Source organism: Ochlerotatus camptorhynchus, unplaced genomic scaffold (genome assembly GCF_037179485.1).
Source record: "Ochlerotatus camptorhynchus isolate MF236.1 unplaced genomic scaffold, CSIRO-AGI_Acam_v1.1 ptg000767l, whole genome shotgun sequence".
In the NCBI taxonomy this organism is placed as follows: Eukaryota; Metazoa; Arthropoda; class Insecta; order Diptera; family Culicidae; genus Ochlerotatus; species Ochlerotatus camptorhynchus.
Genome location: NW_027041234.1, coordinates 539628 through 566622, shown reverse-complemented (window position 1 = coordinate 566622; position 26995 = coordinate 539628). Strand labels below are relative to the sequence as shown.

At 39.3% G+C, this 26995-nt stretch overlaps 1 protein-coding gene across 2 annotated transcripts in view; it reads left to right on the top strand.

Annotated features, from left to right (window-relative positions):
- The window catches only part of Ptpmeg2 (Protein tyrosine phosphatase Meg2), a 243455-nt gene extending 219215 nt beyond the window's left edge, over positions 1-24240 (top strand). For both annotated transcript variants that reach the window (XM_065238347.1, XM_065238346.1), the window contains exons 5-7: positions 9914-10450; positions 21180-21570; positions 21646-24240. In XM_065238347.1, coding sequence (XP_065094419.1) covers positions 9914-10450; positions 21180-21570; positions 21646-22080 — 1363 coding nt within the window. In that variant the 3' untranslated portion in view covers positions 22081-24240. The remainder of the gene's footprint in view (positions 1-9913; positions 10451-21179; positions 21571-21645) is intronic.
- The last annotated feature ends 2755 nt before the right edge of the window (positions 24241-26995 follow it).

The window sequence follows — 26995 nt, the reverse complement described above, 5'->3', positions numbered from 1 at the left end:
GCTAAATCACCAAGGCACGGGTCTTCTCTATAGAGAATGTAAAAATCTGACCAAAAAATCAAGATTCATCATTCAAGATTCCATCTGATTCCATTAGTTGGAAAACTTCTGAATACTTCCTCATCAACCTACAACGCACAGTGGTCCAGAATGCAGATTTAGGTGGAATGATATGTTTTGATCCTGAAATTGAAACTTTAGACTAAAAGTCTCTCCTGCAAAGTTGTTCCTTATAGCTATGCCCTCATTTTTATGACAATGAATTCTAGGGTGGTTCCTATTATCATTAAAATCAAAAATCTAACTTATTTGTTTGAATAAATTAAGGTAAACATTCTTTGGCTAAGTTATAGCTGAGCTAATTTCAAGCAACTTTGTAGAATACAACTTTTTTGTATCTCTTAAATTGGCCGATTTAGAGCTATTTTCTTGAATTGAGTTAGGGTGGCTCTAAAAAAACAGTTGTTTTGCTCTAGTTTTCTTATTTTGAATTTCTCAGCAAAGGTGTCTTCAAATAACTTTTAGATCTTCAGAAGGCGCAAATTTTTGCCGCACAAAGCTTGTCAATATCTTTCGTCGATCAAGAGTTATTGACGTTTTTATGCTAAAAATATGCACTTTTCAATTGTTAATATCTCTGGTTGGGGCAAACAAAAAAAAAATTTAGTACGGCATTTGAAAGGGCGTATTTTATTCTCAATAATATGAAAAAATTGGAGTTTTGTTAGTTTTTAAACTCGTATAAAATCAATTTGAATTTATTCATATTTTTTACTATATTCGGGTATATCTTTTTTTATTAGAAGAGATACAGACAACAAATTTCGCTATAAAACATTCCAGGGTGTCTACTACCTGAAAAAAAACCTGGAAAACCGGGAATTTACAGGGAATTTTACTTTTTCTGGAAAAACCTGGAATATTCAGGGAATTTTGGTTCCACTCAGGGAATTTTCCAATTATCACTTCATTCGTAATTCAAAAGAAGTTTTCGTTCAGTTTGTTGAAACGTTTCTTAAGGGCACTGAACTTGACAAGCATCTGACAGCTAAGACAACGTGTGCGAACGAGACAAGTTCATTCAGAGAGTCTTGTCACGCTCTCTCTTCGCTGATTTGTATGTGGAGGATCAAAATCGTCGTAAAAAGGAAACAGTCGAAGAAGAGAGACTGGCAACCGTCAAAAGGAAGCATACGAAGCATGTATTGTATAAGAATAAGCATGCCAGACAGCAGGTCTGAGAGCCAACATAGATTTTTTTTTTTGAGTTTCAGAGAGGGTCGGAGATCTACTGAGAAATTTGTTGAGCTTCAGCAAATATTATAAATTAACAATATGGTTCACTCTTCTATTATCCCCAAGACACGATTTTTCCCGACACTAGCGGCTCTAGTGACGCGAAAGGTGACTAGTACACTGTAAATTGAGCGTAACAAGGCTATCAAAAACAACTCACTGTTGAGTAAAATTTAACCACACGGTAAGAAAAAAATAGTCAATATTAAGTTTATATCTCAAGCGCCGCCGGGATTTTCTGAGGTACAAAATCTCTGATCACGAAGGGTGGGTGAGGAAGCTGCTTCTCGGGCGTCGGTAGCATTGGTATTCAGTACGGAAAACAAATCAAGGAAAAAAAGTTTATTTCACCCAACTAGGTACTATGTGGGAAGCCATAAGTAAGTAAAGTCCTAGGTAAAGTCCCATGCACTCAATTGGAAGATTGCCGCAAAAGCTCAACGCAGATGTCGCCACTGCATGATGATGATAATGTTGACAGACTGCATATAAAATTCGTGAAAATTAGCATTAAATCATAATTTTCATCAAGCCTGCGTGAAATCCTTCCAATATAACATTCGAATTGAAGAAGAAAACATTTTTACGATCAGACTGATGTGCATCTTTGACTTTTCCAGGTAAACTTTCATAAGATATATTCATTTCATTTCACGGCTCCATCAATGCTGCATCGTAAATATGATGGTAAACAGAAGTAAATTGCTCAATTACTCAAAATAAAGATGATTTGTCATCTTGTTATCACTTTGAAGACCATCTAGCACCATTTTATAGTATGGTGCGTGTTGGGTAAATCAAGTTCCGGTGCGTTTTCCGTCGAAAATTGTGAGTATCAATATGTTTGCTTAAAAAAGGCCAAAATGAACATTTATTGAATATTGGCGTTCTATACAACCAATTCTCTATTACCACCAGCATGATATTTATAACATGTCCTAAGTAAATTCACTTAATTTCCACTTTCATCTTAGTGAAAATCGCACATATTTACCATTTTCTGAAAAATGCAGCTGCGCAGGAGGTAACCTCTCTCTGTGGGTGCAAACTTGTTATGCATAATTTGCCATGCAAACATCTCCGATCCATACCGAAATAATAAGAAATAGTTTTCAAACACGGTTTCTTACACGATTCAAGCAAAAGTTTCCACGGGACATTATGAGTTTTTCTTTATGGACCGATTTGTCCCAAAAAGCGTCTGTTTTACTTGGAAAATTTGGAAACTATCCTCCTTCTAGTAGTTCTCACTTCGAAATGTAGGTGGCGAAAGCTTGGAAAAGTTTCACTACAAGACGCCAATTAATCATGTTTTGTTGTTTTTGACATCATCCACATCCAGAGGGCCAGTCACTTTTGAATATATGGGAATGGTAGGAAACCATATGGAAATGCATGAACATTTTCAGTTTTTATTCATTATCGTCTTTATGAGCAGTTTGGCCGTTGTCACAAATGACATCAAGATGCCTAGCCGGAGCCAATTTTGTTCTGAATAGTTTTCAATCCGACAAGTAGGCTTACTCAGATTGGGCTTTTCCGCTTTTCGCGCTGCCGTTCCGGTTCCGCTGTAATTGGGTTCTTTAAGGGTATTGAGGTAAATACATATTCGTAATCTGCATTAAAAATGGAACCCAAACCCAAAATTTTATCAATTTGGGTACACTGGAACTATTTGAAATACGTACGATTACATTTGCAAAAATCACCTTATTAGCGCCCCTTGGTGTCACTTTGTATGGGAGCAAGCTGTCAGTTTGTTAGTTTAGTGTCAAACAGTGAAGTTATTATTTTGCTTTAAATCTTGATTTAAAAATCGAGATGAAAGTGTGTAGGTTCAAAAAAAATATCGCTGTGCTCAGAAAACGAAGCTCTTTCAGATGATATATAAAAACCGATATATTTTTCAAAATTAAAGAACCCAATTGCGTAATAAATAATAAAACGGAATGAAACGATGCAAAACGGAAAGCAGAATCAAAACAAAACCGCAAATAAGGCTACCAGAAACTCAAATTTCTAATGGTCATAGGGTTACAAGAAGTTCAAAATAAAAATAAACCCCGTTAATGGGTAAAAATTGCTAATTTAATGGTAAGTCACTTATCTCTAAAATTTATATTTTTTACCCAATAATGGGTACTTTAAAGTTAGTTAAAAATTGAGTTCACTTTCACTCATCAGGTGGCTTCCATGAGGCAATGTAAAATTAAATAAATTATGAAAACTAAATTTTGAGAAATCCTCATCAATAACCCATTGAGTGAAAATTACCTAACCATCAATTGAATGCAATTGGCGTTGACAGCGACTATGTAGCTCTTTACTTCTATGTTAAAATCCATAAGTAAACTTCAGACTGTGCGTGAAACATGGCGGACTTCGTACTATCAACCGGTGTAAACTAACGATTTTAAATTGATTCACTACTTGAATAGCCTATTGGTCCCAAGCAAATCGATTAACGTACCCAATTCTAGTTGAAATTCTAGTACTACACTATGTTTTTTTTTATTCTGTATGGAAGTTTGACAGATAAAATGAGGGGTTTGTGGATTTTCCTATGTTTCGAGGGGTGCATCGATTAGCTTGGGACCGAAGATAGTACCAGAACCAAAGATGAATACTAAGATGAAACTGTCGGAAGAAAAACTTTCTATTTTAGTGTCCTCTTTCACGGTCCCTTTCATCCAATGAATACCCCCCGTAATCAAGGTAATTTTGTGGTTTTGCTGCTCCCTCGGTAGAGATGAAATTTTGCGCTCATTTTTATCAAAACAAACACACCAAAATCAGAGATGTCCTATTTTGTAATTACTCGATTAACAACTAATCGATTATTTTTTGTTCGCTGTGCTGCCATTTTTCCACCAATGAGAGTGCAGCACATGTTTGAAACGATCAGTGATGATCCTCTGGAGATGTTAATGTTTATATCGGCATGATATGAACGATTACAAATACATTTTACTTTTCGGTTCGTTAATCGATTAATCAATTATTCGAATGAAAATCGGCCATCACTAGATGAATGTGAAACGTCATTTCAAATATAAGGATCGTACATAAATAATTATACAATTTGAAAGGGACCGGAGCCAATCACAAATTACGTCCCCACGGTAACTGAAATAAACACGAGTGTTCACCGGTTGCCAGAACTGAGCCAAAAAGTTGAGCACATTTTTTCGGGACCTTTTGGTCTTAGAGTTGCCTCTATGGTACTATCCTTTCACTTCACCGAAAAATCCCATAAGAAACTATCAATCATTTCTAGAAGAAACCATTTTTCGACGGTGCCGTCAACGCCAAGAATGGAGCACGAACGAAGGTGATGAAGCACACAAAAAGGACAGTATCAAAGGCAGCGCAGGTTGCTATGATTTTCATCCAAAAATAAGTTAAAATTTCCCAATGGTGAAAACATGACGGTTGATTACTTTTTACTTAAAATCAAATTCATTTTTATTTTTTTGTTTTTGAGCTTTTTTTAAACTCAAGTGTTTTTGAGTGTTTTTTTCTTACCGTGTTTGTTAATCTATTACCCAAAATTGGGTTAACGATTATTAGCGTGTTGAAAGTTTTCCTCCTGTCAGTTGCCAATGTGGTATGTAAAGAGGGATGGCAGATATAATCTGCATTTTTCTTTTATTTGTTTGGATTACCTCTAACCTAATTGTACATTCAAACTATAGCAGATATCACGTCATTTAGGCACTTTTGATATCATACTATATAACGTTATTACGTTATTAATATCAACTATAGTCTGAACGTAGTACAATGTCATGACGTCAGGGTAGGCGTGTAACATGCATGAGAAAGCTAATACTGTTTGCCACACCTTTTATTTGACTAAACGTATGAATTGATTACACGCTTAAATAATAAGGCCACGAATGTTTTTAGTCACCTTTCTCACCGGGAGAGGGTATTACTTATGCGTCTTTTCAGAAATATATGGGAATTCTGGAAGTGAACCATATTGTTAATTTATAATATTTGGCTTCAGGGTAGTTCGTAGATCTTGAGAACAGAACTACAAACAAATTAAAAGTTATTAACAGAAATTCATAAAAACAAAATCACAAGACCTCTCTATAAATGACAAGATCTTCAGATAAATGTTCAAAGAAATTTTCAAAACTTCAAGCAGGCAAAAATAATTTCAAATCAATTTGTAAAACTATAAGCGAAATTTTACAAATCTTCAGGGAAATTCGCATAACTTCAGACAAGTCCAAGAATCTACAGTGAAATATAAAGTATTTCACAGAAATTTGGAGATCCTCGAAACATTATTCAACATCACAAAAGTTCGTAGATCTTCAGAACAAAGCTACAGAACTTTGAAAAAAATCACAGGAATTCTGAAAAAATCACAAGAATCTCAGAAATGTTAATGGATCTTCAGTAAAAATTGCAGAACTTCAGGGATTTTAAAAAATAAATATTTACACGATTTCAGGAAAATTTGTAGATCTCGAGAGAGACATTTAAAACTTCAAGGAAGCTCAAATATTTTCTGATAAATTTTGACAACTTTAGGTAATCTTCAAGGAAATTTTCAAATCTTCAGGGTAACCCTAGAGGAATTTACAAAACATCAGAGAAGTTTGCAGATCTACTGAGAAATTTATGGAGCCTCAAGTTTTTTTTTGTAGATCTTGGGATTAGAGCTACGGAGCTTAAGACAACTTTACAGAACTTTAAAGATATTTGCAGGAATTTGACGGAAAGTTTCACAGTTTCACTCAAATGTGAGATCTTCAGAAAAATTTGTTAAATGTCAGAAAAGCACCTAAATTCCAAAAACAAATCGCAGCGAAGTACAAAAGTACAATATTTTGCAGAACTCCATGGAAGTCGGAAATAGATAAATCTAAAGAACTTCAGAGAAGTCCGTAGACCTTAAGAGAAGTCTGTAGAACGTCAGAAAATTCGTACGTTTTTAGAAAAATTTGGGTCAGGGACGTTAGAAGGTTTGAAGACCTTGCAGAATTGAGTTGTTAACAGAAATTTTCAGAACTCAAGGAATCATGTATATCTAGTGAGAACTTTTCCCACTAGCTTGTCTAAAGTTGGTATCGACATCTTGGCGAAGTTTTGAAATCCATTTTCATCTTCATATCGCAGCTTTGATGGACAAGATGAGCCAAATCCCTGCCGGTGTTCCTCCTGAGCAACCATTTCCTACTCCACAAAGTTCACCTTCTCTTTCTCATTTTATTTAAAATAATAAAAGCAAATACGTCTGCTGAAACTAGAGCAATTTTCCGGTAATTCATGATGGAAGTATTTACTTTTGATTCCTGATACAGTTTTGTTTTGAAATCTAAATTGACAGTTCTTTCGACATGTGCAAGCAGTGTGAACACCAGCAAACAAGGGGGTTCGATAAAATAATAATGTGTATAATTTGTATGCACCTGGAATTTTTTTCATCCGACCTGGAAAAACCTGGAAAACTCAGGGAATTTGATTCCTTGGATTGAGTAGACACCCTGCCAAGTCTTTGTTTATTTTTTGTTTTAACTGATATGAATTTCACATCTATTTGTTAATTTTAGCTTTATCTCTACCTATTTATACTTGAATTTTGTGTTTTCCTCAAAATTGTCATACAATTTTACTCATAATTCTCGATAACTTTTTCGAAGGGACGTATCAGCTTTTGAAAACAACGCATTTGATCATCGATTTGGCGTAACTGGTAGCTCGCCCACGCATACAGGTAGGGAAATTTTTCCCCTATGGTAGTATTAGTATGCGTGGGCAAACTACCAGTTACGCGAAATTGACGATCATTGTTCACAAAAGCTGATACGTCCCTTCGAAAATAAAAAAAAATCGAGAATTATCTTGGAGCAATTCTTTAAATTCTTCTGAAAAATCGTCTTGAAATTCTTCTTGAGATGCTCTCTTTGGTATTTATCGTGAGATCCTTGTAACTCGCTTTAGAATTCACTTGAAATTATCTTTAAATTTTCTAAGAATTTCCTTCGTATTGTTATGACATCTCTTTGAAAATTTGTCTAGGAACTTATTTTCAATATTCATCAGAAGTGGACCTGGACTCCGCTTCACAATCGTCATGAATTTTCCAAAAGAATTACCTAAAGATTCTACTCCTGAAGGTTTGAAGTCTCACAAATGACTTTGAGTTCTACAAAAATCTCTCTTAGAGTTCTTTAAAAAAAAACCTGATGGTTTCTCTGAAAAACATTTTTGCTATCTCCAGAATTCATTCTAAAATCTCTTCAAAATTCTCATAATATTTAGCTCATTAAAGTGACTGTATTTGTATAATTATTTAATAAATTTTCAAAACTGCGTGGAATTAGGCCTAAGGTGCGGAGAAATATGGCACTTTACGGTAGTATTTATTAGTGACTATATTCATAACTATTGATTGGAAAACATAGTTAATCATTACTGCTTTCCATTGGTGGACATTTCAATAGTATAAAGTTTATTATAAGTTTGAAATGAAAAGCATAATCACGGGTCGAAAATCTGCATGTGTGGAATGGTTCTACTGTAAATTCTAGCAAAAAGCGTAGAATCATGGAACTTTACGGAAAATCTTTTCTTTTGCCGGGGCACATTTTTTTATCTAGTTCGTTTATTTGTAAGGCTCAATCGCGTTAGCTTTATGGAGCCGATAATTCATTGTTCTTTGTTTGTAACAAAATTCACTTAATTCTATGTCTAATAGGAGTTGGGCCGAATACTCGCGGCTTACCCGAGGTTAGAGCGGTACATTGTCGAAAGATAGGAAAACGGGAGGAGCTTGGGGGTAGGGTTTCGTTGTCTCATCAGAGCGATGTCGCCAGTATGAACGGTAGTGTGGTTCTAGGTTCGTCTGGAGTTCGATCGACTATGGTGACCGTGGGCGATGATGAGACTCATCGATACGGGGGACAAGACAAACAAAAACTAATATAGAGATACAAAAGACAAACGAATTAAATTTTTATACCAGACATTTGGACATAAGTCTACTCATCACGCGAATGAAGTCACGACTTAAGCCCAAGCCTTTAAACCACGCTCTCGAAGAAACATTCGGAATAATTGAATGTAACCACCGTCCATGGTTTTAGTATCCCAATCGGTTTGCCAACTCGAAAGGGTACGCTGACTTGGGACACATTTCTCGTTGTTCTGTAGGGTGGTGGTCTGCCAACTGTGAGGCCAATTGGTCGATGGATTTCGCTGCTTGCGTTGTGGATGTCCATAAGTTCCATCAATTATGGTATCAAGATCACTGACATCTATCAATATGCGACCAACGACGATTTCCTATACTTTAGCTTATAAACCTACAGTAGAATAAATTATCATACTTGTATTTTTCCTATCCTTCAAACATGGTCTGCTCCTCGTATATCATAACTTCCGAGGTCCGACAGTGTCTTCCCACGCGTACAAGAAAACATCACCCACGCATCCACCACCTACACCACACACACACACACACACACACACACATACACCATTCGTACATGCGTTATTCCACGCTGCCTCCTTCAGCCGTTTAGTCTGGGGAAGAAGGGCACAGACAATCGGCGGCGGTTGGCCACATGAGGACACAACCTCATCCGGTTTATTTGTATCTTTCTTTTTCTCTCTCTGTCTGTATCGCGAACCCACACCTACTCCTTATCACCAATTTCCGGTGGAACGAATGAAAAACAAAACGCCTTCACTGAATATACTGACTACCCTCAGGATGCACAGATCATACAGTTTCTGGGTGTAGGACTGCGTCATTTGCTGTGCATGCCAAGTTTAAGGTAAACGTAAATCAATTGGCCAAAAATACGCTCGTTCATTCTCTCACTCACTCCATCTACCTAATAGAATCCATAAACGTAATTCAGAAAAAGTAGAACGTCACCTAAAACGAAACCGCTTTACCCACATTATCGCCCACCAGCAACAGACAACTGCTATCCCTTAATCAAAAGGACTCTCTTGTTACATACCAACCCAACTGCTACTGCTTTCTCTGGAACAGCACACTTGTTCATGGACGTATTCACGCTTTTAGTTTATGACAATCCATCACGGCAACTCTGTTTCTGTCAAGGTCAAGTCCACTCTGATGAAGGACATACCTACAATTCCAACTCTTAGTGAAAGAAGTCCAAGGCTACCAGCCGTTTGGTCATAATGATGTTGTTAGTGGCTAATAGAGAACAAATATCCATCCATAATAGAACCACCCGTTGAGGGTGGTTCGGCGTCTCGCAGCTTTTGCCCCTTCGCACCACAACAATTTCCTCGCAATATTGCATGACCAAAGAAATAGGCTCTGATTAGAGCCATGTACCTATCACTATTGCTATGTTGATTATTAGTTTCCTTTGCTAACTGACATCCATTCTGTTTTCTTTTCCATCACGCGAGAACTCACCTGTAGCAGCATTATGCTAGCAGTATGTAGTTCAGAACAATTTTCATTCCATTAGATAGCAGCCGGAAAGGCACATCCTGTTCCTCCACGTGTGGTTTTTACTCATATCCACCATTGCGTTTCAAGGACGTGCGGTTCATCATCACTTTTTGATATGAATGTTTAATACAACGTTTGCCCTCACCCTTCTTCCAGGTTGCTCCATTGCTACAAATCGATGACGAATCGTGAGGACGAAATAATCACTGGACAACAACAGCAGACCAACAGTGCATCGCAAACCGGCAGTACTATGGGAAGTGGTGCAACGGCAACAGTTACCACGGCTATCCTGGATCCACACCTGGCCGGCGCTGCTGCCATGGCGACGGCAACCGGTACAACCGATCTCTCCGAGTACGTCTCCGGTCATCACCGGACGCCAAGCAGTAGCATTGATCACATCGGGGTCGAGGACATTTCGGACCTGGCGGCGGCCGCTGCCCATCATGTGCATCACAGTCACCACCACCATCATCACAACACCAGCAACAGTGAACTGTGGAGCGAAAATCCACCCAGTAGCGCGTCGTCCGGCTTCAGCGACGACGACAGCCTGGCCGGTGCCGAAGGTGATCCAAAGACAATAGAGCAAATTGTACAAATGGTGCGGGAACGGGGCAAACAGGGCCTGATACGGGAGTATGCGGAAATCAAGGCCCGAGCTCCGGACGGAACGTTTACGCATGCAAAGTAAGTAACAGTACAGTTTGCACCGTGTAAGCTTTTCCTTTTTCAACGGAATTCCAAGGGGAAGGTCTAGGTACTATAAAAGAATGGAAATAGCATTCCTGGTTTCCGTATGCTTGGCGAACGGCAGAAAGCCGATTTTTCCTCTTCATTTAAGCTTGACAGCTACTGCGAAAATATATCGAAAAATGGCGGCACAGAATGTTCAACTGTTTTGTAGATAAATTGGTTTTGGAGATAAGTATCAACGAAGTAAATCAGAAGGTAGATGTACTAAAGCCCGGTTTAAAGTAAATTTGGACGCATTCAAGTGATCATAACTCAAGAATTAAACAACAAACACGGTTGATCAAAACGTCAAAAGGGTATTTATTTAGCTTTGAAACGATATATAACAAGTTACTACATTTCACAGTTTCGAACCTACTGTCTCACCTTACTTGTGATCGATGCCATCATGATCTGCACAGTCGCTGGTGACACTGTACCGGCGAACTTATTCCACCTTAAACGCATTTGTTGTGCATTTGCCACTTCTTTACCGCATCCTCGAAGTTTTTTTTTATATGTCTGAACTCAGGGCAATTCGGAGGATTAATCTCTTTGACGACAAAATTAACATTGTTTGCAGCATACCATTCTAGTACCTCCTTAGAGTAGTGGCAGCTGGCTAGATCCGGCCAAAACATAACGTTGGTCTTGTGTTGCCGAATGAAGGGTAAAATCCGACACTCTTTAATGTAAACCTTCACCGTCATTGTGTGAGTTGTGATGAAAACCTTGGTTTTAAGGCCACAACTGCCGATTCCTTGCCAAATCATTAGTTTCCGAGCAAACTTATCAGCAAAAACAAATTTATATCTGGAAGCGACATCTCCACGACCAGTTGCCAGGTAAAATTTTCGTCCGGGGATTTGTTTATAATCCATTTTGACATATGTTTTGTTATCCATTAAAATACAGCCATCAAATTTCGTCAAAACACGTTCGTATAGTAATGGTGCTCGCTTTTTGGCCACTAAATTTTGTTTCAGGGAGCGATTGGGATGTTTACGGGCACAAAAAGACTTATATCCTTCTCTTGAAAGGATGTTACGCACGGTGGAAAAGTTGGAATCGTACTTTTTGCCAAATCTCGTATGGAGACACCCGGGTTGCTTTTCACGTACCTCAACACCTTTCTCCTCAGCTCTTAGTCCCTAGTGCCACTTTTATGATAGATGCGCTGTGCTCTATCCACACTCAGAGTATCCTTAAAACGTTTGATTACAAGACTCACCGTTGACTTTGGTAATTTTAACACTTTTGCTATTTTTGAGGCAGACCACGAAGGGGTCTCTAGATGTTTGTGCACAATTAATTTTCTTTTCTCAAGTTCCATGATCCGTAATTTCGGGATGCGTCGATCAATCGAGCAAAACTTTTGACCAATTTCTTCGTCAATGAAACATCAACAAATGCCTGTCAAACGTTTTTTGTTCCAACCACCAGGGGCGCGGTGGTGTATTGTACACTGATAAATTGAACTATTCCCATTTTGCTTGAAATTTAATCAATTTGACATTAAACTCAGTTTAATCATATCGAATGATTAAAAATTAATCCTCTCTTTCTAAAAAATAAGCATCTGATATGAATCCCAGTTTAATCATGGTTGATTAGATTGTAGATTATCTTTTTTTGAATAACTTTTAATCATTTTTGATTCTATTTTAATAATTTTTGATTGAATTTTAATCTTTTTTGATTATGTATCAGTATTGAAAAAGAATAAAATTTAATACTGGAAAGATTATTTTGATTTTAATCATACATGACTACTACCGAAGTAATCATGGCTCGGACTCAATAAGGTGAAGCGGGAATCTGCATACTTTTTAAGCTTTTTTGATTTAATTTATCTTTGAGTGTACCGTACCGGTGGTGGTTGTACCGTGCGTCCAGATTATCTTGAATCGAGCTTTAGAGTGGTTCAAAATATCGATGGATGTTGTTCCACCAAGCTCAATCGATTGTAAATCAGGTCCTGATAATTCTCCTAAAATCTGTGCCATTTGGAAGCGAACTCATACTGCTCACTACTGGAAAAGTTTACTATCTGTACTAATGTGAAAATTTCTCAGCTACAGCTTTGCTGAAGATCGCTTTTTGATTGATCGTCAGAATAATTATTTATTGATTAATTAGGAAGATGATGTTATTGTAACATGCTTCATCAACTGCTCAGCAGGCAACAGGCGCGAAAAAAATAGCAAAAACTCCAGGCTACTATTTCATAAGTGCAAGATGCAGTGTTGCCCTGAAATCAGTCGATTGTCCATATCACAAATTTATTGGCTTCGAAATCATTTACCTTGAAGACTAATAAAAAAGTAGTCGTCAGCAAAGTTGTAGCTGATAAAATTTGTCATATCAACAGATGGCAAACTTTTCAATAGATCACTACAGCAAAGGGCTAGAATGTTAAGAACAAAAAGATAACTTTTCCCATATTAATTCTCATACACATAGCCAATGCAGGATGAATTCACTTTCAAATTAGCTAAAATTTTGAGGAATTGATTGAGCTTGGTGGAGCAAAATCAATATTTTGAACCACCCCACTAGGTCCAAACTTGACGCACTTTTGTACTAAAGGGTGTCCACAGTTAAATTGCATCACTTAGAATTACTCGCCAAAAATAAGTCTCTCAACCGATTGTCATGAAATTTTCAGGGAATGTAATACTATATATAAGCTTGGTTTACTTAATTCCACCCATAAGGTTTTGTACAACGATTGAATCGAAATTTTGTTCTGCTTTCAACCATCACTCAAAAAATTCCACACGTCATCATCATGTGTCTCACACTTATTTTGAAACACATCCATTACATGTGTGCATCTTATGCTATGAACCATGCCTGAACACTATGGATTTGAATTGTGACACACTTGGATTCTATGTTCCTCATATGGTGATATCAATAGCTTTGCACATCATAGTTCAATATTCTACAATATTCTACTTTATCGACTTCTACTTTACTGACTCTAAAAATGATTCGACAAATCAGTGCCAACATTTCAAAGGGGCGTAATTGCATTTGTAAACAATGGCTTTAGCCGTCGATTTCTCGTGAATAAAAGCTCACTCATGAAAAATAATGACACCAGCAGGCAAGGTTGCAAAGACTCATTTCAGTTAAAATAATGTTTTTCGGAATAATAAAACCAAAAGATGGTATGATGGCATGTTTTACTTGTAACTTACAAGAAGAGGCTACAAAGTATGCGTTGGAAACATAAAACCTGTAAATTTTGCTTTCTATGAGTCACAATCAGCGATTTGCTGATCGCTGAGTGAGTGAGTGAGTGAGTGAGTGAGTTTGTGAAAAATCGCTGATTGTGACTCTCATGAAGTGAAATAAACAGGTTTAATATGTCAAACACATTCTTTTCAACCTCTTCTTGTATCCTACCAATTCAAAATTTGATCATGGCATCTAATTATTTCATAATTTAGAAAAACATTGTTTTAGCTAAAATGAGTCTTTGCAACCTTGCCAGCAGGTAGAGGAATGTTTCCTCTACCAGTTAGCATTGTCATTTTGGAGAGGTAAGATTTCATTCGCGAGATATTGACGGCTAAAGTCATTGTTTACAAAAGCAATTACGCCCCTTTGAAATCTTGGCACTGAAATATAAAAAAAAAACCCCAGAGGCCAGAGCTTTCACATATCTTTATAAATGTGCAATACACTTGAACAGATAGTGAAAGATTTTCATCATTTCAAAGTTTGAAACACTAGAAATTAACGTGTGAAATCAAGTGTTTAAACACTTCGATCAAACGTGTGGATTTTTTTTAGTGATGATTTCAACATTTCCTGCTCCGTAGTGACAACTTTAGGATGCTTAGGGTGGGCTCTTCTTCACACGATGGATGGCCTGTTTTTTGACCGGTTGTATGATCCTGTTGTTGGAAGGAGATTCTCATTTATCGCGTCGATGGACGTGGGCGATGTTTCACGGATTCACCGAACCCGTTTTTGGCCCTTCATACAATGACAGGTTGATTACAATTTGAGGTTATCAGACTTGATCAAGTCGAACAACGAGGATAACCCAGGGTATAAAGAGCGGAACCTTACAATTAGAGTCGGATAGTTTATGATTCTCTGCTTGACCATCAAGCTGTACAGTCCGATTTTCTTTTCGCTCGCTCTCTCGAGTCGTTCGGTGTTTTAAGTCGGTCGTTTGGTCGTGGTACCCGTCGCAAGTTTTCGCTTTGGCTAGCAACGTGTCGTCAGTTCTTGCCTCTCTTGTGGCAGTCGGTAAATCGGCGGTAGTGGAGCAACAATTGAATGCCTCCACTCGCCCGTTGAAGAAACAAAAGGTGATGGATCGCCAAAGTTTGGATACAACCGCATCCGTTCAAGATGCCTCGAAAAGGCCTCGCAAGAAAGCTGGTGCCAGCAACCACACGGAAAGGTTGCTTCAGAGTAATCCGTTCTCGGCACTCCCCGAAGAAGCAGATATAGATCCAGTTGAGAAACGGGAAAAAGTGCCCCCACTGTTCACCTCCACGAAGGAACTCGCGTTGCTCAGGAATGAGCTGGCAAAAAATCAAATACATCCGCTGTTCAAGCTGTGCAGCACGGGGATCAAAATCTTGTGTTCGACGCTGGCGAACTACAACGCTGTTGGCACTTTTCTTCAGCTTCGCCCTCGGCACCGTGACGTGACACAGTGCACTAATTGTCTGGCATTTGGGCACGGTACGAAGAATTGTCACACGAAGGCTTGTTGTGGCAAATGTGCTGGGGCTCACAATACTACCGCCTGCAAGAAAGAAGCTGCTGGGGCCTCCCTTATCTCTGTCGGTAAAGGCGCAGCTACAAAGCAAGACCATGCTGGAGGTGGCTGGGTTCAATTCCCGGTCCGGTCTAGGAATTTTCCGGGTTGGAAAATTTCTCGACTTCCTTGGGCATAGAAGTATGATTGGACTTGCCACACAATTATACCAATGCAAAAATGGTATAGGCATCGAAAGCTCTCAATAAATAACTGTGGAAGTGCATCTAGAACACTAAGTTGAGAGCACGCAATAAGCTAATATGCCATACGCAATAAGCTTGAAATGCGAGGAAGAAGAAGAAGAAGTTGAACCTAAGTGCGGTGGCCTTCATCCAGATCCGTCAACAGGCTTCTACGAGGAACCAACCTGGTCGACACCGCAATAATCGTGCTCCTATTGTCAACATGGACACGTTTCCAGTACTTCCGGCTCGTCGTATGGTCCCGAACCTGGCACCGCTTCCATTAAACCGGAGCCCAACCGTTGCGAATCCAACATCAGATCAAGCGGGTCCCAGCCACAGTTCAGTACAGCATCGCCTCATTGCCGCTGTTGCCCAACCGAGCCACGGCTCTACTGCCCCGGGATTATCGTACGCCCGTGCTGTGTCAGGTGAGTCAGAAGAAAATTCTCCACTCACAAGCGACGAACTGGTGATCCTCATGACTGAGGTGATCGTAATCTTACGCACCACCAAGACCGCTACCTGAACAGCTTCCTGCAGTTATGACCCTCGTGCAAAAGTATGGACCGTGAAGCCATCAAAATAGCCAACTGGAACGCTTGCTCGCTCAAGAGCTAAATCATTGAGTTCGTTGATTTCCTCAATGAACATAGCATAGACATAGCTGTCATCACCGAAACACACCTGAAGCCGGAGATAAATGTTCACCTCACCGGAGTGGCTATCGCATTAAGAAGAAATATTGGTTGTCGACTACTACCGAGTTTCCAGCTGAAGATGATCGAAGCGGTGGGTGTGGAAGTCGCCACTCCTGTCGGCCTACTGTCCCAAACAAGCCACCATCAGGGACGGATCGGCAGCAGACCTGCGGAGAGACATCATCAGACTAACTCGACGCCGTGAGAAGTACATCATCACCTGAACGTAAAACACCAGGCTTGGGGCAAAAGTCGACGCAACGAAAAGGGCACAATCCTGAACTCCGACCTGCAAGAGGCTCACTACACTATTTTAGCGCCGGACTCGCCCACCCGCTTGAGCCAGTCTGGCGTACACTCCACCATCGACATCTTCGTCAGTAACATGGGAGACAACATCTCGCAACCTGTTACCCACCAGGAGCTGAGTTCGGACCACTATCCGGTGGTGACCGATGTGGGCTCATCCGTCAACCGATTCCAAGATTCTCGACGCAACTACCATCGCGTCAACTGGGATCAGTTCCAACACTGTGTCGACTACGGTGTCCTTCCGGAGACGCCCGAAGACGTTGACCGGTGTCTTCATTCCATCGAGGAGGCGATATCCCGGGCCAGGGAACAACACGTGCCAGTATCCAGACAGGTGAGCAATGCTCTGAACCTTGACAGATCTATCAAATACCTTATAAGACTCCGTAACACCATCCGAAGGCAGTACCAACGCTCTGGTCTGCCTGTCCTTAAAACCCACTGTAATTGCCTTACAAAAACCATCCAAGCCAGGATGGTGGACCTCAAAAATCAGGACTTTGCTAACAGGATCCGCTCTCTCCCAGATTGTGCAAAGCCCTTTTGGAAACTAACCAAAATTCTTAAAAATAAGCCAAGACCCATTCCACCACTGACCCTACTGGATAGTCTCGGCGACTCAGTGGTTCATCTGATAACTCCTGAAGAGAAGGCTGCCGCGATAGGTCAACACTTCGTCAGCTCTCAAAATCTCGGACAAAACATCGTCAGCCCTCACGAAGCTGAGGTTGCTGAAAACGCAACCAACCTCCATCAGATTCACAATATTTTTCCGGGGAATCCGATATTAAGGCTGACGAACTGTTGGCCTATATTAAATCATCTAAAAACATGAAGGCCCCAGGTTTCGACAACATCCTGAATCTGGTTATACAACCATCTGGCACTGATTTTTAATCTGTGCTTCCGACTTGGCTACTTCCCCTCGTGCTGGAAGTCAGCTAAAGTCATACCCATCCGGAAACCTGGGAAGGATCCGTCCTCTCCTTCAAGCTATTGACCAATCAGCCTTCTCTCAGGGTTATCAAAACTGTTCGAAAGAGCAGTGTACCACCGGCTCCTAACATCTGCCGATGAAAACAACTTGTTACTCGAGGAACAATTTGGTTTTCGGAAAGGTCGTTCGACCGTCCACCAGCTGACTCGAGTAACAAACATTCTCAGACGAAACAATTCTGTTTCGAAAACATCTGCCAAGGCGTTGTTGGACGTTGAAAAAGCGTTCGACAATGTCTGGCATGATGGCCTGGTGTTCAAATTGCAGCAGTATGGTCTTCCAATCTTCCTAGTGAAGATAATTAATAACTATCTATCGAACAGGACGTTCCGAGTCTCTCTGAATGGCATCACATCGGATGCTTTCAACATCGGTACTGGGGTTCCACAAGGAAGCATCCTTGGCCCCATTCTATTCAACCTGTTCACCTCCGATATGCCGGCTCTCCCTGATGGTGGATCGTTGTCTTTGTCCGCAGATGACACATCCATCGTCTACAAGAGTAGGGTCATCGGAGCTCTGACCGCCAAACTTCAGATAGGCCTGGGCGTCCTGTCTGGATATTTCAACAGCTGGAAGATCCGTATCAACGCGGCAAAGACCCAGGCCATTATCTTTCCACACTCTAAATCTCCTAGACTTGTTCCGTCGGAGAATAACAAGATCTGCCTGAACGGCACAGTAGTGGAATGGTCGAAAGAGGTAGTCTACCTGGGCCTAGCATTAGACAGCAAGCTGATTTTCAGGGAGCACGTTGACAAAACCAAAACCAAGTGTAACATCTGTATCCACTCATCAACAAGAGATCTACTCTATCGCCTAAAAATAAACTTGTTGTCTACAAATAAATCATCCTTCCCGTAATAGAATACGGGATGCCAATATCTTATGATGCTTTTAAACAGTCCCTCGCGGACTAGACAATCTGAGATCCACCTCCTGGCTGGAATTCAGACGTTAGAAGAACGGAGAGTATTCATCTTGGAAAGGTTCGGAGACACCTGTATGAGATCAAATCATCAGATCATACGTGATCTAGCACGTTAGGTTAAGTTATACTCGTAGTTAGGTAGGTTATCACTTTTTTTCAATTCAAACAAAACACACCCCTAAACTAGTTGAAAAACGCAAATATTAAATTAGAATATCAAATTAAACAAAGATGAAGAGCCAGGTAGGCTAATCAATTAAAATGTTAAATCAATGTACTATCATAATCAACAGAAATAAACATTATTTTACTACTTACTACTAATTAGAGTCGGATCCTTACGATAAAGGCAAGAATGGCAACTATTAAAAACCGATTTTTTTTTTAGATCGTTCAAAATTTCAAATTTTTCATCAGACATTAGGTTTTGCACCGTCGAGGTTAACCTCAATCTGATGACAATTCAGTGGTACTGTTTACGTGGACTTAGTCGAATTTTTCTTGGGTGGATTTTCTCGATAATTTTTCAGACTAGAGTGAGATATAAACCACACTTCTGCAATGTCCTACTGTCAAAAAGGTTCAGCCGATTAACACTGAGTTCATTCGTGACGTCACGCTGCAATTAGGTACTGCAGCGTGACGTCACAAATGAACTCAGTGTTAATCGGCTGAACCTTTTTGACAATTAGGTTCTGCAGCGTGACGTCACAAATGAACTCAGTGTTAATAGGCTGAACCTTTTTGACAGTTCAGTGGTACTGTTTACAAGCACTTAGTCGTTTTTTCGAAAAAACAAATTCTAAAATTTCCGAATTTTAACTTGAAAATTGTCGAGGAACAGCGTGGTGAAAGGATGTTGCTCGTGGACAATGCAGAAGTGTGGTTTACATCTCACTGCAGTCTGAAAAATTATCGAGAAAATCTACCCAAGAAAAAAAAAACGACTAAGTCCACGTAAACAGTACCACTGAACTGTCATCAGATTGAGGTTAACCCCGACGGTGCAAAACCTAATTAGGTACTGCAGCGTGACGTCACAAATGAACGCAGTGTTAATCGGCTGAACCTTTTTGACAGTTTAGTGGTACTGTTTACAAGCACTTAGTTGTTTTTTCGAAAAATATATATTTTAAAATTTCCGTATTTTAACTTGAAAGTTGTCGAGGAACAGCGCGTTGAAAGGATGTTGCTCGTGGACATTGCAGAAGTGTGGTTTACATCTCACTCTAGTCTGAAAAATTATCGAGAAAATCCACCCAAGAAAAATTCGACTAAGTCCACGTAAACAGTACCACTGAACTGTCATCAGATTGAGGTTAACCCCGACGGTGCAAAACCTAATTCAGTGGTACTGTTTACAAGCACTTAGTCGTTTTTTCAAAAAAAAAAATTCTAAAATTTCCGAATTTTAACTTGAAAATTGTCGAGGAACAGCGCGTTGAAAGGATGTTGCTCGTGGACATTGCAGAAGTGTGGTTTACATCTCACTCTAGTCTGAAAAATTATCGAGAAAATCCACCCAAGAAAAATTCGACTAAGTCCACGTAAACAGTACCACTGAACTGTCATCAGATTGAGGTTAACCCCGACGGTGCAAAACCTAATTCAGTGGTACTGTTTACAAGCACTTAGTCGTTTTTTCAAAAAAAAAAATTCTAAAATTTCCGAATTTTAACTTGAAAATTGTCGAGGAACAGCGCGTTGAAAGGATGTTGCTCGTGGACATTGCAGAAGTGTGGTTTACATCTCACTGCAGTCTGAAAAATTATCGAGAAAATCCACCCAAGAAAAAATCGACTAAGTCCACGTAAACAGTACCACTGAACTGTCATCAGATTGAGGTTAACCCCGACGGTGCAAAACCTAATTCAGTGGTACTGTTTACAAGCACTTCAGGGGAAACATGTCAGAAAGGTCTAACTCGAAACGTAAACAATGACTTGGATCGTCGATTTCTTACGAATGACAACACACCCACTCAAACTAACTAAATCATCTGACAGTAAAATGTTTGTTCTATGAGCTGGTATAGTCATATTCCGTTGGTATGTGTTGTCATTCAAGAGAAATCGACGATCAAAGTCATTGTTTACGTTTCGAGTTATACCCTTCTGACATGTTTTCCCTGACTTAGTCGATTTTCAAAAAAAAAAAATCTAAAATTTCCGAATTTTAACTTGAAAATTGTCGAGGAACAGCGCGTTGAAAAGATGTTGCTCGTGGACATTGCAGAAGTGTGGTTTACATCTCACTCTAGTCTGAAAAATTATCGAGAAAATCCACCCAAGAAAAATTCGACTAAGTCCACGTAAACAGTCATTAGATTGAGGTTAACCCCGACGGTGCAAAACCTAATTGTGAAACACCCTGGGCGTTAATGGGTTAAGTTAGTTTCTGAACAAATAATAACCATTTCTCTAACAGTCGGCAAAGTTATTTCTTGGATTCATACATTTCCATTCGATCTCATTGCCAATCACGCCACTTTGCCCACCTACAAACCAATATTACCTTCACAAAACGTTAGCAAAGTCTTTTCTAAGTAGGATTTTTTTTTGCCATATCCACAATCTTGGTAACCAATTTTGCCGTGTTCGAATTGCGCAAGCGCAGTTTCTGCGAAACCATTTGTTTTCCGCACACAAAAAGCTCGTTGCAGACGAGAATTCCGCTGAAATGCCGCTGCCGTCGCGTCGTCGATAATTCTGCGAACCCAAATTTATCCAATCGAAACTTACCCTGCTGTTCTTGTCCCTTTCTTTCCAGACTAAGAAACAACCTAGCGAAAAACCGGTACACTGACGTGCTCTGCTACGACCACAGCCGGGTGATCCTTTCGCAGGAAGCGGACGACCCGACATCGGATTATATCAATGCCAACTTTGTCGATGGGTACAAGCAGAAGAATGCGTACATCTCGACGCAAGGACCCCTCCCGAAGACGTCCTACGATTTCTGGCGGATGGTGTGGGAGCAGCACTGTCTGGTGATAGTAATGACAACACGGGTTATGGAACGGGGCCGAGTGAAATGTGGCCAGTACTGGGAACCGGCCGATGGTAGCGTGGTGGAGTACGGATGCTACCAGGTGCGAACTCTCTCGGTGGAAGCCAACGAGGACTATACGGTGGCCGAGTTGGAACTGAAGAATATTAAGGTAGGTTATTTTCTCTCTGGCGGCAAGGCTGGATTAAAAGCGGTGATTTGATTGGTATCTTGTTTTTTTTTATAGACTGATGAAGTGCGCTGTGTGTCCCATTGGCAGTTTACCAGCTGGCCCGACTATGGGGTACCAGCATCGGCTCGTGCTATGTTGAACTTCTTGCAGCGTGCCCGCGAGAAGCAAGCCGAAATGGTAAAGTCGCTCGGTGATTTGTGGGCTGGTCATCCGCGAGGGCCTCCAATTGTGGTACACTGTAGCGCCGGAATCGGCCGGACGGGGACGTTCATAACGTTGGACATTTGCATATCGCGGCTGGAGGATGTTGGAACGGCCGATATCAAGGGAACGGTGGAGAAAATCCGTTCGCAGCGAGCGTACTCGATTCAGATGCCGGATCAATACGTATTTTGCCATCTGGCGCTGATCGAGTACGCCCTGTCCCGCTCGATGCTGCAGTCGGCGGACTTGTCCGGGTTCGACGACCGGGATGAAGACTCCGATTAGGGTGTGAGCACGTGGTGTATAGGCTATGTGAGGTTTTTGTTTCAATTATTATCTTTTTTGTGTAGACTTTAATTAGAAGGATGTGCGAGATACATATTGTGTAAGCAAGAAAGGATATGTGCGTCTGGAGAATACATATTTTAAAATCTTTAGATAAAAGATAGTGAGAGATGGAAAATATTTTAAACTCTATATAGAAACATTGTTTAGAAGTTACAAATCTGAAACAAGAATCAAACTATCCTATTTTTCGTTTTCAGTGTTTCCAAATCCGTTTATTTAAATGCCAACCTGCAGCAATACTGCTAACAAATATTTAGTCTGTTTTTTGCTATTCCCCTCTACCTATACCTACCTTATACAAACAGTGGTATCGCACCCCAATATCCTCCTACAGTTTGGCGAATGCGATCCACTACGGTTTGCTACCATATTCTCTCGATTTTTCCGCAGAGAGGTTGTACATATTATTCGATTAGCTAACACTTTACCGATTCTATTACTCATAGGACGAACATAAAAATCAGAAACAATTATATATGAATCCTTTTATTATAGTCCGTAAGACCGTACTTCGCTTGATCCCGTTTCAATGGTTTTTCATTTGGTGTTGTGAATAAACGGGCACGACGCTTGGCTCGACGCATTACAAACTAGGCAGATAAACAACCATGCGTCTCCACTGCTGAATTTTGAGTCGGTCTGCAACGCATGGTGTTTAATACGAATAGAACATTTTCAATTTCACCCATGTTTTTTTTTGCCACGCGGATGTGTCTGTTATTCCAGGAAACACCTGTCCTCATTTCAGTTATTGCACTTCAGAAATAAACAATAAGATTTCATCTTCAGTAGTAGTTCATCCGCATATAAGCACATTGTGAAACCGACGAGTCATAGGAAATTTCAACAGAAAAAAATTGTGCTAGGAAGGATAAAAAAAAAACAGAAAATTGTTAAGAAAGAAGGAACACGGATTACTATTCTCGCTTGAATGAAACGCTATATATTTTGCAAAAGAAAAGAAACAAAAACTAACCGAAACAGTCCAGTGAAATGTGAGTAAAGGATAACAGAAATCAGAACATAGGAAGGATCATTTATTTTGTCTATTTATTTTTACTAGAAACTTAGTAGCTCCGAATCAGATCTGGTTGATAGTGAAACTAAGGAAACAGAAACAACAATAATTGACTCAACCATTTCGAACCGATTCAGATATCGAGATGTTATTCATTACCTAGTAATAAGGGAAATAACAGTAGAACATCGGTAGTGGAGATAATCTTGGATGAAGCAGCCGCAGCTGATCAGTGTCTGCACCGAAAACGGAAGGAGAAAGTACTTTTACCATCCTTTTACAATACAAACAATTTAAACATATTTCAAATACAACAAGAAAATATTTAAAAAATAACGATGCAAGCGGATAATTTTTAGTGAAATTGTAAAACCTTAACAAGGATCAAAAACCAAGTAACTGATATTATGGAAAAGAAGTGTAATCTATATTAATTGAATGGCAAATGAAGAAATAATAATAAAAAAAAAACCCAAACGTACATAAACAATAAAACAAAATAAGGCATTGCCATGTGCAAACAGAAAACGTTATCTTTTCATCAGCGGCAATGCAAGTCATATAAACATTAAAAAAAAAATCACCGAGCATTAAGAAGATTAAAAACAAACGTAGTCGTTTTTTCACCAGACTCAGAAATCAATATCCACTGTGACTCAAAATGTGACACATTACGCATCCACATACTCACGCAAACACAAGTCCAACACAAATCGCATGATTAAGTGATCTACATAATATAGTTTAGCTGTTTATTTATTGGATACTGTCGGATTGTGTGATGTCAGTGGCGCCGACGTGCGCCTGATCCTTTTCAAACATTAGAAAGGAACAAATGACCATCGAGTCACGATCGGGCACAAATAGATGAACCTATGAATGCGAATGCTAGTTTGTAGTAGAAAGGCGAGTATCGAAAGCAAAACCGGAGGAAGAAAGTCAGAACGTCAGAGGTAACACATTGCTAGATTTGTTGTCATAGCGAAAGCAAGAAGGACAAGAAGAACATAATAGAACTAAATAATGGAAAAAACAAAAACTGTGCGAAAAATGAAATATAATCTATTTGAAAAGATGAAGGAACTGTGGGGGTGTCAGTTGTATTGTTCCGTGATGACTTCCGTAAAATTTCGTACTGAAACTGAAAGACTTTTAGATATTTTTTCTAGCCCTGTTCGCGTAGAACATACCGGCAAAGATGCTTGAATGTTTTTCAACTATCGGATTAAGTTGTAATTTTAGCATGTTTGACAATATGCACATTTATTTGTTATTTTTATATTTGAGCCAAAATTGTAATTTTTGTTAACTGCCCATAACAAGTCAGTCCCATCTGTAAAAAACTGCAATTGAGAAAACGGTGTTCAACGATTTTACAAGTTTTCGAATTTAAAACTTATTTTGTAGATAATTTTGAAAATAAACATGTAATGTGATAGAATGCATCTATGTTTCGTAACAAATATTGAATATAGGGGAAATGGCTCTAATGTTGGCCTGTGGATCTAAGAATGGGCCCATCGCTAAAAATCTGCTATTTATCAATTTTATCCAGATGAACGCGTCATTGGGACGGTACTAATGGATATTTTTGGTCGATATTGAAAATTTAGTCGATTGCTGAATTTATGAATGGGCCCAAATTAGGGGGCATATCGTTAAATTTTTATTTTATGACCAAAATCAGAGTACGGCTGACTTGCGATTACATTTAATGTCAATTAGATAAATAACCGCAAGTCAGTCGATGATGATGTATTAGTTTAGCACAGTATTGAACAGTACAAAGATACCATGGCCCTATAGAACGTTATTGAATGTTTTTGGAATGGTTATGCTGGTTCCGGAGCTATGGCTGGAACATATTCCGGCAAGTATGGGTCTTGAAACAAAAAAAATAATAAAGACGTGCCAAACCCACCATGCGATAAATCAATTAACATGAGAATTCAAAAAGAAGATCAATAAGAGTCAAGATGAGTAACCAGCACCATGTTGGCTACACCCGGGCATGATCCTTCATGCGACACTTCAAATCACATGAGAATTCAATGCCATTGGCGATCATATTAAATCGATGAAGAGAATCGATCAAAGCAGATAGGTCCTTTTGAAATTTTCATCGAGAATTGATAAAAATACAGCTGGGACTAAGGTTACCATATGGTATCCTAAAGGAGGGCATGTACTCCTTTTTCAATAATTTTTCTACATCCTCCTTTTGCCCGAAAATGTCCTCTCCTAATAAAAAAAATACCATAACCGAACGATAACCCAAATGATTGAACTATTGCACAAATGGTTTGAATGATATCCCGAACACGTCGTTGAGCAAATTAACCATAACATTTTTATTAGGGTCCTTTTTAATCCTTGCATTTTTTCAAGTAAAATATTCATAAAATTGTTTTCAAAGAGCGTTGTTTGCAGTGCTTATTTGTTTAATTATATCACAGCCAGGCATGGAAAATCATTTAGGGGAATTTACGTATTCTCGGCAACCTAAGCAGCGACCTTCTTGCTATAGCCTTTTTCTCTATGGAACGAACACATATGCAGTATTGGTTTGTTTACAATCTTTTGCTGCCAGCTGCTCTAACAATTTCAGTCTAAAGAATTGTCAAAAACTGTTTTGAAACGCTTTTACAAAGCTCCAATCTTCTCTAGTGAGAGCGAGTATTGTCGGCAACCAGTTTTTCTTCGGCAACCGTTCCATTTGAACTGCATGTAAATCTGCTGTTCTATTATCGGCAACTCGAAATCAGCTACAATTTGTAGTGCGTGTGTTTCATTTCAAGAAAACCCTGCTAGATTGCTTTTTCTCAGTGGTAAAAATATAGGCAAATTGAAGCTGATAGCATAAAGAATCGTTTGCATGCATTCAGCGAAGTGTTTTCGTAAGAAAATCCAGTGAAAATAGTGTTTCAATTTGGGTTGCCGAAAATAGTCTGTCATGCCGAAGCCGTCATTTCCCCTACATTCATTTCATGCAATCATTTACATTCATTTGCCTCTAACTTTTTTCATCAAAAGCAATCCGCAAAATGATGTGTAGAGCTTTAGTAGGTTTTGTTATTAGCTACAACTTTTGCCCATAACTCAAATCTGTATGCATCACGAATTAGACCGGGCAGAACTTGTTACTGGTTTTCAGTGAATGTAAAATACATACATTCACTGAAAAACAGTAGTGGCTTTTGTTCGCTCTGGTTCGTCGTACATAAGAGATACGGATTCTAGTTGTTAACATTAGTTGTAGCTAATAACCTACAAAAGCTCCATACATCATTTTGCGGAATTCTGTTGATGAAAAAAAGTTAGGGGCAAATGAATGTAAATGAATGCAAATGATTTTCCATGCCTGATCACTGCCTCATCTTATCAAGAAAATGCCATTCGATGGTGGGACTAGGAATATACTACAGCTGTCAAACCGCCCCCCCCCCCTCCCATTATTTAGGCTACGGTCCATTTGATGAATTTTAACTTACAGTACTGGACAAAATAAATCATACACCCATATAATTTTTCTTTGGAGCTCGATATATCAGCTAGATTCAAATATACAATAATGGTTTGTTCTGCAATACTTCTGTATGTTTTTCGCTAAAACTGTGCAGGTTAGAATATTCAATATATTGTATGACTTTCTCAATCATCATTTATAAGTTGTAAAAGGAGAATTTCGAGTTGGACAAAATAAATCATACGCCTGATTTCTTATTGAAAATTCTTGTTTAATTCAACTTTCAACTTACTCTCAGTATTTGGTATGACCACATTTTGCTTTCAACACTGCTTCCAACAGTCTTGGCATACTTTCGACGAGGTTTT